Source organism: Panthera pardus, unplaced genomic scaffold (assembly GCF_024362965.1).
Source record: "Panthera pardus isolate Hobbes unplaced genomic scaffold, ASM2436296v1 HiC_scaffold_6, whole genome shotgun sequence".
Lineage (NCBI taxonomy): Eukaryota > Metazoa > Chordata > Mammalia > Carnivora > Felidae > Panthera > Panthera pardus.
In genome coordinates this window covers 47,396,198-47,409,132 of record NW_026526991.1, presented here as the reverse complement: position 1 = coordinate 47,409,132, position 12,935 = coordinate 47,396,198, and the positions used below count along the sequence as shown (strand labels likewise).

Sequence of the window (12,935 nt, the reverse complement as noted above, 5' to 3'; positions counted from 1 at the left end):
TTTGTAATTATGTCAGAATTTCAAGAAAACATCAGAGAGGTATGGAAATGTTAATATACATTTACATGGTTATTTTTTTATAAGATTGACTGAAACCCTATAGTGAAAACATTTTTGGATAGCAAAATCAGTGTTGAACATTTAACCATTGTTTGGGAAATGTTCTGTATTATTTTAGAAGAAAACCATTTGTGTGCCAAATGTTTACCATTTGACATTTGATTCAGACCACTTAGCTCATTAGATCTGTTGGCTTCATGCTGTTATGTGGCTTTAGCCTACAGTTGTACTGGAAGAGATGGGCACATTAATCTTTGGAGGAGGAAGACAGGGTCAAAGGTAAAAGTCTGAGCCATCTGTAAGGCTGGCTGTGGACCCAGTTCGGAGGCAATTCTGTTAGCATAAAGTTTTAAGCATCAACAGTACAGTTTTGTTTGTCATTAGGCATGAAAAAATAAACTATAAATCCTAGCTATGTAATGGGAATCTGTACTCATTACGAAAGGAGTTAAATATTTGAAAACCTATAACATTTAAGATTAAAGGGATCTGTTAGCAGGCTAATCAGTGGGTTGCAGATATTCTACAGACTGGGAGGTGGTTTAGCAAGAAATATTTATGGTAGGAAAACATATGAAAATAGTCTGCTGGGTAACGTCATTCTAGAGCCAAACTTTGCTGAGTTAAGATGCTTTTATGGCAAAAGTAATTTTAAATGCCAAACACATGTAAGTTTTAGTTATGACACTTTTTGTGTCCTTGTGGGTTCAAGAACATGACTGTTATTAAATCATCCACAGACAGCAGTATCTTTAAGGTTGATGTATTTGTGGGAAGAAGAAAAGGTCACAATTTACTTTTTAAAAAATGGCCAAAATGTCTAAGCTTGTACACTGACCATCAAAAGGCCCTATCTAGAAAAATCAAATCCAAATAAAGGCTAAGAAACTGAGGCTAGAGGCAGAAGTGTCTTATATATACCACAACCTTCAACGCAGATTTCCAAATGCTTGTTTCAAGTAAACAGATTTCTCACCTGCTACCTTTAACCTAATATCCTGGAAAGTGGTTTCCCTCCACGGAAGGGGATTCAGTTCAGTTCTTCGTAAATGTGAATAAACGGGAGGGCTCTACGGAGGCAGGCAGGTTACAACTAGGCTCGATTTTAATAAGACCACATTGCCAACAAGAGGTTCTACTTCCTAGAGGACTTGTAGTATTATAGTGACAGTAAGCAGTTGAGAGAAGACCTCGGGTCAAACCTTCACCTTTAGGGAAAACAAGCTAAATCAGCATGAACCGGTGTCAAGTGTATAAGGTGGCAGCCGTACTCCACCAGGAGGCATTTTCTACCAGAGGTCCTCTCAGCATTCACTCAACTGCAGGGGAAAAGCTTCATCTTGAGCCTTTGCAACAGCACGGAGTCTGAGAGTCTGACTGACTAGGTAGAAATGTCTTTTGTAAGTGGCCTGAGTTTGTCCCTATTTTCATATCACTTAAGGTCATTCCTAGTAAAATATATCCTGCAAAGGGCTGGAGCCAGGCCACCTGAACTCTCAGGTGAATTCTTTAGTAAATACCTTATTTGAGGAGTTCGTGAGCATCCTGACCAGCCACTTGTGGAGTAGAGAAGGACAGAATGTCGTAGCCCTTCGTACTCTTCAATGTTGCAAAATACCTATTTGGAGGAGCTGATTTGCTTGCAGAGAGTGAGGCCGGCCATAGCACCCAACTTCACTTTGGGAGAAATGTTGGCCAGAAATTCTCCCTTGATGTGAGTGAGGCGTTTCTTTGGACTTCCATCACTCCCCACTGGCAGAGCATCCCGTGTGTCCCAGAGCAATCCTGTACCCTCTAAAGGAGAGATCTCCAGAAGATGCTGGAGTCGGATCCTTGGCGTTGACCTACGACTGAAGCTCCTCAGGAGTTGGGAGGAAGAAGTAGAGGAGGCAGGACAAGTATCTCTCCCTCCTGACTTTCCTCCCTGGCCAAGGCGTAGCGTCTGGCTTTTCTGGGGTCAGGCTCTGGCGTCTCCTCTGCCCATCTTCCCACGCGGCGCACGCCTTTGGCCACCTTGGGTGCGTTCCTGCAGGGATTGTGGTCATAGATGACCAGCTTCAGACTCGACAGGTGGGCCAGGCTGGGGAAGTAACGGATGCTGTTCCTGTCCACGTCGATCACCTCCAGGAAGGGCATGTGCAGCAGCACGGGGGGGAAGTCAGTCAGCAGGTTGCCTGAGAGCCAGATGGTCCGCAGCTCTCGGAGGCGCTGGAGCTGGCCTGGCAGCAGACGCAGAGAATTGGAGCCGGCATGCAGAGTCTTTAGGAGACTTAGCTCGCAGACCACCTCCGGCAGCTGGGTGAGGCAGTTGGCCTCGACCCACAGGGTCCGGAGATTCTGAAGCAGGCTCAGCTCACTGGGGAGGTCGCAAAGTTTGTTGTTACCCAAGTAGAGGATGCAGAGCTGTTTCAAAGTACACACCACCTGGGGCAGAGCCTTGAAGTTGTTGAAATCCAGGGCCAGGATCTGCAGATTCTGCAGCTGCCCCAGCTCAGGAGGCAGGCTGTTGAGGTGGTTGTCACTCAGGTAGAGCTTGACCAGCTCCCGGAAGGAGCACACGTTCCCGGGGAAATGGCGTAGCTGGGTCCCACTCAGATCCACCATCTTGTCCACGGGCATCTCCCGGAGATCTCTGACCACGTAGTTCTGGCAGCAGTCAGCAGGGATGAAGGCCACCAGGGCCCTGATGGTGTTCCCCATGAAGAGGCCGGAGGCAGGGTGAGCCCCAGCCCACTGACTCACCCACGGGGCCCGCTGCGGGTTGGGGCTGCCGCCGACTGCCCTGAGGCCTATTTTCCTCTCCCATTATAACCTGGGGTTGGCGGGACAAAAGCCAGTCACTTCAACAGAGAAAAGTGCTCGTGATAGCGACTTGAGTGTCGGGTGACAGGCCCAACGCACAGAGTCTGGGGAGGCCGGGCCTGATTCGCGTACTTTCAGTCACCTAAGCCCCAGTTGCCGTTATCTACATTTTTTCTGTTTGTTTGTTTCAAGCTGGAAATAGCTTCACTGTTTTTTCTAATGATAAAACAGTAAGACATCATGTAAAGGTGTAACAGGAAAAAATGAAAAACACGCACAGCCATATTCCCCAGGAATGAACACTAAACATTTTAAGGTATGTCCTCCAGCTTTTGCTACAAGTAACCAATTTATTAAAAAAAAATTCATACTGCTTAAGAGTCTTACTTTTTCATAACATGGACATATTTTTGTGTTTGCAGGTATCTACACAATCATTTTAAACACCTGTATTCCATTGGGAGGCATCGTTGAAGTGTAAACAGCTCTCTGCTGTCGTCTATTGGCATCTAGATTGCTTATAATGTGTCACTATTATAAATATCCTCGTACATGCACTGTGAGAGTTAACCACTGATTTCTTTAGGAAATGGGCTTAGAAGTGTTCCTGGGTCAAAGATACGCATGTTTGTTTTTTTAAATTTTTATAATGTTTATTCATTTTTGAGAGACAGAGACAGTGCAAACGGGGAAGGGGCAGAGAAAGGAGGACAGGATCCAAAACAGGCTCTAGGCTCCGAGCTGTCAGTACAGAGCCTGATGAGGGGCTCAAATCCACAAACTGTGAGATTATCACCTGAGCCGAAGTCAGATGCTTAACCAACTGAGCCACCCAGGTTCTCCCCACCTCCTTTTTTTTTGAGAGAGAGTGTGCAAGTGAGCGAGGGTCAGAGAGAGAGAGGGAGAAGGGGGGCTCACCCGAAGTGGGGCTTGAGCTCACCTGATGTGGGACTCAAACTCATGAACCGTGAGATCATGACCTGAGCCAAAGTCAGATGCTTAACCACTGAGCCACCCAGCCGCCAACAGGTGTCCATTTTCTGAACTCTTCATTCTTACCAGGTAATAGTTTTCCATAGTTTACAAATTTGCCTTTGACAAAAGACAAGTGGAAAAGCAGAAGAGAGGGAAGAGGAAAGTCAGACTCTCGAAGCCTAAATAAATGAGGATATAATTCTCCAGTTCATCTACGGCAGATAACAGCTAATTGCCCATCAAAGGTTTGTGCTTTTCTTCCACAGTGTCCAGTTGTGGGAAGCAGCTGCCCAGCCAGGACATTTTCTAGTATGAGTCTAGGTCAGAGAGTCTAATTCTGGCCAATGAAATGTGGGCAGAAGTGATACCTGTCTCTTCTAGGCCTGGCTCGTTTAAAACCAACCCCGCCTACCTCCACACTCTCTCCATCTGCCTGCTGGATATCAACACCCAGGGTGACCTTAACTGCCACCATGTGGAAGTCACATGTTGAAACTGACAGGGCCTTGGTCCTTCTGGATCCCTGGAAAGGTTAACATTCCTAACACCCTCAAAGCTTCAGGTCAATTCCCATCTTTCTGCAAGTACCCTCTTGTACTGTTCGAAATCTTTTTGTTTGAATGTTTTGTTTCGTTTTTTAACTATAGACATCTATTTAAAAACCATTCCAAGTGAGACGATCCATCAACCTGCCTGCTGTATGGGAGAGAGCCAGGGCTGGGGGAGTCTCAGCAAACTCTTTACCATCCTCCAGTGCCTTTGCTGCTAAATTGCTCCTAATAGACTGAGCAGAGCAGAAGAACATTCTGCGGGAATGGCCATTCCACAGAACTCTTTGGTGATGCAGTGCCACCACCCACCTTTCTCCTCAGTCACAACTGAAGCTGGTGTCCTTGGACTTTCTACACACTGAAAGTCAAAGGCTGTCATCTCGAGGCTCCTCCTTGCTGTGTTGATTTTTACTATAATAAATGGCTTCTCAAAATGAACAAATCAGGAGACTATAGATGCTGGAGAGGATGTGGAGAAACGGGAACCCTCTTGCACTGTTGGTGGGAATGCAAATTGGTGCAGCCACTCTGGAAAACAGTGTGGAGGTTCCTCAGAAAATTAAAAATAGACCTACCCTATGACCCAGCAACAACACTGCTAGGAATTTACCCAAGGGATACAGGAGTACTGATGCATAGGGGCACTTGCATCCCAATGTTTATAGCAGCACTCTCAACAATAGCCGAATTATGGAAAGAGCTTAAATGTCCATCAACTGATGAATGGATAAAGAAATTGTGGTTTATATACACAATGGAGTACTACGTGGCAATGAGAAAGAACGAAATATGGCCCTTTGTAGCAATGTGGATGGAACTGGAGAGTGGGATGCTAAGTGAAATAAGCCATACAGAGAAAGACAGATACCATATGTTTTCACTCTTATGTGGATCCTGAGAAACTTAACAGGAACCCATGGGGGAGGGAAAGGGGGAAAAAAAAAAAAGAGGTTAGAGTGGGAGAGAGCCAAAGCATAAGAGACTCTTAAAAACTGAGAACAAACTGAGGGTTGATGGGGGTGGGAGGGAGGGGAGGGTGGGTGATGGGTATTGAAAAGGGCACCTTTTGGGATGAGCACTGGGTGTTGTATGGAAACCAATTTGACAATAAACTTCATATATTGAAAACAATAAATAAATGGCCTCTCGACAAGTACTATGCTTTGCCTCTATATTTAGCCTGGCCACTGTGACCACAGATGGTCATGAAACAGCTGCCCTGTTGTCCCTAGAAGTAATGATGACAGTGATTGCCACCTGTTATTATTTGTAACTAATTGGCTAAACACTAAACACTGTGCCAGAGGGTTTACATATACTCTCTCTTCTCGGAACCTGCCAGAGAAATATTTTTTATCCCCAATTTTCAGATGAGAAAACTGAGGGTCCGAGAGGTTGAATAATAACATCAAATATTTATTGAGCACTTACTATGTTCTGGAGGCAAGGAATCTTGTGGCTAACGAGATAGACAGGATAGGACCTTGTCTCACAAACTACACAATTCCACCAGAGCCGGGGTGGGGTTCTCCTCCTGGAATTAAGGTCCCACCAGCTGACAAACTCTGGCCTCACACTCAGAACTTCCACTGGGCACTTTAATGCCATCCCCTAAATACGAGCATGGAGCTAAGGATAACCAAATGGTTGAGAAAGGCCTTTTGTGTGGACGGAGACAGAAATAAGCAGAAGAAAAGAAATCAAGAAAAAAAAAATGGAGAAAGCAGATTGTAACCAGCCGCACTACAGTATTTTCAGAGTTTGTCCTGCCCTTATTTTTCATGCCTTTGTGTCAGGTTTAAAGTGAATGAAACGTCCCTTGGGAAGCGTGGAGGGTTATGGATTGACCATTACCATGATTGTTTTATTGGCCCATCTCGACTGTTGTCCTTGGCAAGGGGACAGCCTGCAGATTCAATGGCATCTAGGTTGCTTACAGTGTGTCTGTGAAAGACCCACACGTCCCTCTTCACAAAGTCACTGGAAAGACCACATCCTCTCTGGCCACAGATGTCTGTGAGTCTATCAAATGGGTCATATGACCCCTGTGACCCCAGAGGGCTCTGAACTGGCTTATCTAAGGGACAGGTGGGAGATGTTCAGGGCTCAGTTTAAGGACTGAAGTTGGTGATAATCTCTGAAAAGGAATGTCGGAACGGTGGCCCGGGTGTAAGAAGGCAGCAGTTTAAAGCAAGAGATAGGGGAGACAGGCCTGATCCTGACAATGACTAGTTCCTGGGGGGTTTGCAAAGGGCACAGCCTCCCATTGCTCAAGGCACACAGGGTTGTGATCTTGAAGCTTCCAAAAAGAGCACTGACCATGTCACCTCTGCCCTTCATCTGCTTAAATATCCACTGTGCCCTTCCCGACCCCCACCTACCCGTTTCCCCCCTGTCAGCCACAATGCCTCCTTGTGGGACCGTAGAAGCCCCACCTCAAGTCTGGGCAGGGGCTTCTGATTCCCGTAGAACGAAACCCAGACTCATCAGTGAGGTTTACAGGACCCTAGAGGATGTGCCCCTGCCCAGCTCTCCAGCCCGCTGAGGGCTACTCTCCTCCTTTGCTGCCTCCTCTGGTTCATCGAATGTGCCCACCTTCCTCCTCATTAGGGCCTTCCCCCCTGCAGCCCCCTTTGCCTAGAACGCCCTCCCCTCCCCTCGGCCCCTCCCCTCACTCTTACTCATTTGTGCTGTTGCACCATACACGTCATTTCCCGACCTAGTGATTTTGCACCCTGCTGACAGTACTCCCCTGTAAAAACTTACTCATCACCCATCTCCCCGGCTGGATTCTTTTTTTTTTTTTTTTTAACGTTTATTTATTTTTGAGACAGAGAGAGACAGAGCATGAACGGGGGAGGGGCAGAGAGAGAGAGGGAGACACAGAATCGGAAGCAGGCTCCAGGCTCTGAGCCATCAGCCCAGAGCCCGATGCAGGGCTCGAACTCACGGACCGCGAGATCGTGACCTGAGCTAAAGTCGGACGCTTCACCGACTGAGCCACCCAGGCACCCCATCCCCAGCTGGATTCTAATCCCCACTCAGCACATCGGCTGGGATTGGCTTCCTGTTGAATCTGTCGTCTCCGCCTCCGTACCTGGCACCTAGCTGGTCCTCAGCAAGTGGCAGTAAATGAGCTGATGCTAATCGGCCGGTGAAGTCCGCCTTGATTTGCCCACAGAAAATTATTATTATTATTTTTATTTATTTTTGAGAGAGAGAGCGAGCGAGTGCACAAGCAGGGGAGGAGCAGAGAAAGACAGGGACAGAGGATCTGAAGCAGGCTCCTCGGTGACGGCAGTGAGCCCAATGTGGGGCTCGAACTCCCAAACTGCGAGATCATGACCTGAACCGAAGTCACACGCTTAACTGACTGAGCCACCCAGGCACCCCACACAGGAAATTATTTTTAAGTACTAAAGACAGCACTAAATATAGGAAAGAACACAAATTTAACTTGTTATCCCCATCAGCGCTGCTATAGATTATATCTTTCGTAAAAACCTTGAGTTTTACACACACACCCACTCCTGCTGGACTGCAAAGTCCCTGAGGCCTGTCCGCTCTGCTGCATTCTTAGCACAATGACAGCACCTCGGACAAAGTGGGCAGTGATTTATTCCACAAATAAGCGATGAACTACAGACAAAATTCCCTGCCTTCCTGGAACATTTGGATGAATGAATGAATGAATGAATGAATGAATGATGTATTAGTCTCAGTTTGATAACAGACACTCAAACTGCTAGTAGCCAGTAGCTTGACAATATATATTAATGAGTAAGTAGATTTTTTTCTACCATTGATCATCATTGAGGTTAAGAGATGGGGCTCTGAGAAAGACTCAGAATTTACTCAGAATAGTTGACCAGATCACATAGCGTTGGAAGCACCCAGAAAGGAACTCACATTTGCTTGGTAACCTGTAGGACAAACTACCATTTTGTGCCTTCCGGAGCACAGTGCTGGGGCAGAGGCTGAGGGCTTGCTCTGGGGTTTCAGCCCCTGACTCTGGAGCATGCTGAGCCCGCTCTGCAGACAGGTCCAAAGGTGGATTCCAGAGTAGCCTCCCAGAACACTCTGAAGTTCATTAGATGCTCTGTCAGCGCTGAACTGCTGGAATCTGTTCAATAGCAGCTGCTGAGCTAAGACAATTATTCAGAGACAAGGGAGCTTCAAAAGTGAGCAGTGCAGTGAAACACAAACCCTGAAAGCGTTCCATCCACTCACCGGCTGGAGAGCCCGGGGAGAAAGGAACGTGATTGGAAAAGGCAGCCTTTCTCCAGCTTGCTTGTGAGTGATAGCAAGGAAAATTGGCCTCGAAGGGATTCTGCCTGGCAACCCTTAGGAGCCAGCAGCGAGGGGATCCCTGTTCTGAAGCTGGGTTTCTTGACAGCCTGGGGTGATAGACCTTGCCCGTGATTACAGCTGAAGGCCGTTTCAGTGAGCCTCTCTGCTTCTCTACTTTATGGAGGGTAGGATTTGCTACCAGAACTCAGATCAGTACTTTCTATTTCACTGCAGTGTTTCACGGCTTTGTCAGGTTTAATGCAACTCTGGGAGTAAATAGGTCCTCCCAGTTTGTCGACCTTGGCCAGTGGTTCTTTTTTTTTTTTTTTTTTTTTGGCAATTAAAAAAAATGTTTTTCATGTTTGTTTATTTTTGAGAGAGCACGAGAGAGAGACAGAGTGTGAGAGGGGCAGAGAGAGAGAGGGAGACACAGAATCTGAAGCAGGCTCCAGGCTCTGAGCTGTCAGCACAGAGCCCCACATGGGGCTCGAACTATGCATGGCCAGATCATGACCTGAGCCGAAGTCGAGCGCTTAACCAGCTGAGCCACCTAGGCGCCCTGCCAGTGCTTCTTAACTAGTGTTGATCTTGCCCTTCAAGAAATGCTTGACAATGTCTGAAGGCATTTTTGTTTGTCACGACTCAGAGTGCTCCTGGCATCTAGTGGGTAGAGGCCAGGACGCAACTGAACATTCTACAACGCACGGGAGAGCCCCCACAGCAAAGAATTGTCTGGGCCCAAATGTCAAAATGCCAAGGTTGAAAAACCCTGGGGTGTCCTGATGCCAGCCAGTCCTCCCCAGGAAAAGCAGCACCGTACTTGTAAACTGGATACAATAGCTAGTATTTTATCTTGACTGGAGTGTATTCTTTTCAGTCATGGGGAAGATTTTCTTTCCGTTTAATAAGGTCGAGTAGGATAGTACAGAAATACCCGTTATATAACTATACTCTCAAGAAATTCCTTTGGCATTCCTGAGATTCTTAGATCTTCCTGACAAGTAAAGGGTTGATAATGTGAAAGTAGCTTTGGAAATTGGAATTGCTTACAAACTTTATAAGGGACTCATGAAGTCTCTTATAACTTGTTGGGTTTTTGTTTGTTTGTTTTTTGCAGAGTAGGGGGCAGGCGGTGGGTAAATCTTCCATGCATTTTCCAGTAGAAATGATACTATAAATGGTGACATCTCAGGTTGGCTTATTCCAGAAAACAACGAAAGTACGGTGATGATACAGTGATTCCAGTCTTACTGACTTCTGTATATAGGATGGTTTCTACGAGGAAGGAAATGGATTCTGAACTGCAAGCTCAAGCATCAGTCCCAGTAGCTAGAAGTGATTTCAGAGGATGGTTGATGCTGCTAAATTCTGGTACCATCTGGAACTGGGCGCATTGCTGCCTCAATGCAACCACGGTTCTGTTAGCAAGGAAGAACAGAGAGGTTAGGTCGGAAACCAGCAGTGCCTGCCATGGGAACGTCTAGCATATGTGGGTTGGTAGTTTGGAGGGTCTGGGGTGGAGTTTCAGTTCTAGCATTTCCTGCCTGGATGGCCTTGGAGAGGTTGCTCAATACCTTTGAAGGTCTTTCTCCCTTTGTCAAATGGAGATGATAAGAATGTCATGGTGAGGTTTAAGTGATAGTAAATGCCCAGAACATACTAGAAGCTTAATACAGGTCAGCTTTCCCCCTTCCCCCGCTGCGTACTTTCTCTCTCATCAGTACTTGCTTGGTACGACATCACATCTTTTTTTTTTTTTTTTTTTTAAATTTTTTTTTTCAACGTTTTTTATTTATTTTTGGGACAGAGAGAGACAGAGCATGAACGGGGGAGGGGCAGAGAGAGAGGGAGACACAGAATCGGAAACAGGCTCCAGGCTCCGAGCCATCAGCCCAGAGCCTGACGCGGGGCTCGAACTCACGGGCCGCGAGATCGTGACCTGGCTGAAGTCGGACGCTCAACCGACTGCGCCACCCAGGCGCCCCGCGACATCACATCTTTAAGGAATGTCAGTATCTGCCCAAGTCTGTGGTCAGCTCCAACCGCATCATTAAACTTGCTGCTAACTTAGAACCTCCTGGAATGGGTGGAGCAACCTCACAACTTTGCAACCAATGGTGAGTAGAGAGCAGCCACCGAACAAGGACAGTGAAGCCAATCTTGGTGGCTCTGCTGTGCCTTCAGATCATCACGGCATGGAGAGGTAAGGGAACATGGGCAAAGCTGAAGGCTGTGACATCGTCTCTCCTTGATGTCAACTGCTCTTCCCCACACAACTGCTGAACGGACAGTGGGATGGGACAAATTGGAACTGGGGGTTCTGATTTGGAGGGGCTGACCATGGAAGCTCACTCCTCCCTCTCTAGCTTGTCAGGATTTCTTTCGTCCAAGTGAAGCCCAGCAGGTGTCATGTTGGAGAAGGAGGGACTCTGGAGGAGTTCGCAAAAGACCACCAGCCACAAGTTTTTGCGGGTAGACATCTGTGACAGTCCCCTGAGGAAGTGTGTTTACATGAGAGAATGACAGAAGAGCAGTTATGTGATTATGGGGGTACATTCTGTGAGTAGATTGCTGGGGGTCTGGAGACATCTAGCTCTGTAAGGCCACAAACCAACTTGGGCTCCCCAGAGGCCCAGGGCAAGCTGTGTTTTTCTCCAGTTGGAGAGTTCCTCCCATCTACTTTTGGAGGGAGGAGGAGCATTCGTTCGGTGTTCCCCGATCGAGGGTGTCTTTCAGATAGTGGGGCTCAGTGTGAATCCTGAGTCACACCGATGGGTGGGCTGGTGCTATGGGAGAGACCCCTACGTGGACTCCAGGGATCTGTGTTCGAACTTCTCCAAACGGCTGTGTGCTCGTGGGCAAGTTGTTTAACTTCTCATGCTCTCCTTCCCCTCATCTGGAGACCAGAGGGTTGGACGAGATGGTCCCTAAGGTCCCCATCCAGCTTGGCAGTGGAGATTTCCATGACATTTCATGGCAAATGCAGGTCAGGGCGGGTAAATGGGGCGGGGACTGTGCTTGAGAAAAACAGCATTGTTTTTGTTTTAAATTCCAGACACTAGGTTAAGATGACAAAGACCTTGACCCAGCATTCCTTTTTTACTTTTTTTTTTTTTTAAACATATTTCTGCCATTCCCTTCTCTGAGCCTCATTTCACTCACCTGCAAAACTGGAGTAATTATACCCACTGCTTGAGGCTGCCAGGACATAATGTGTTTAAAGTGTCTTACACATAGAAGGCACTTAAAAAAATGGTTGATATTATTACCCTTATATTATTAGTGTTATTATTAGCTCTTGGGCTGGGATTACTCCAGGGAGTCCTAATGCATGATCAAGAGAGTGGAGCCTTGGGCCAGCCCTGGTGTTATTTCTCTCAGTTCCTGGGCCCTAGCTGGTTTCCTGATTTGGTGTTGGGGGGACCCAAAGCCTACTGGGCCAAGCCTATATCCTTTTGGTCCACTATGGACTCCCCCAACATCTCCTCCCAGCAGGTGTATTAAAACAGAAATTAATCTTATGGTCTCCCTTGCAGACATTTGCCCCTTTACAGCAAAGACAGCTTTGTACTGACCTTGAATGGTATTCTTTGAAACGTTGGCAAGATGCTACTGTTTGAACAGTACCTTACAACGTCTGTATGTTCCCTTTCCAGGGGCAGAAATCAGCATTACACTGGGTTCTCTCAGCTGGAGAGTGAGCAAGCATTTTATTTTTTTAAATATTTATTTTGGGGGGACAGAGTGCAAGCAGGGGAGGGGCAGAGAGAGAGGGAGACGCAGAATCTGAAGCAGGCTCCGAGCTGTCAGCACAAGAGCCGGACGTGGGGCCTGGACCCACAAAGTGCGAGATCATGACCTGGGCCGAAGTCGGATGCTTAACCAACTGAGCCACCCAGGCGCCCCGAGTGAGCACCTTGTAACTCCTTCGGTAAAATGCTTTGGATGGTGGTCCACACACCTGCAGAAAAACGAGCCCCACGTCAGGCAAACCAGTGGACGTGGCTTGATGTTCGCTGGCTGCCCCTTGGGCAGAGGGCTACCCTGCTCCTTTGTCAGAAGCACAGCCCGGGAAAGAATGCCTTTCTCTAAAAATAGGGCAGTTTCCGGAGGCATGTCTGCACCAGCACATTAGTCTTCCCGGCAGCCTCGGGATAGGCCAGCTGATAAAACTCTCTCCTCCCGGTGCCCCAATTACTCACAGCTGTTTTCCAGACCAAAGGGCCCAGGGGATGCTGGCCTCAGGCCACATGTCAG

At 47.4% G+C, this 12,935-nt stretch overlaps 1 protein-coding gene across 1 annotated transcript; it reads right to left on the bottom strand.

Moving 5' to 3' along the window:
• Positions 1 to 807: 807 nt before the first annotated feature.
• Positions 808 to 2,893, bottom strand: LRRC10 (leucine rich repeat containing 10). The gene has a single exon (XM_019455070.2). It carries the CDS (start codon positions 2,758 to 2,760, stop codon positions 1,921 to 1,923), a length of 840 nt encoding a protein of 279 aa, XP_019310615.2. The 5' UTR covers positions 2,761 to 2,893; the 3' UTR covers positions 808 to 1,920.
• Positions 2,894 to 12,935: the final 10,042 nt, after the last annotated feature.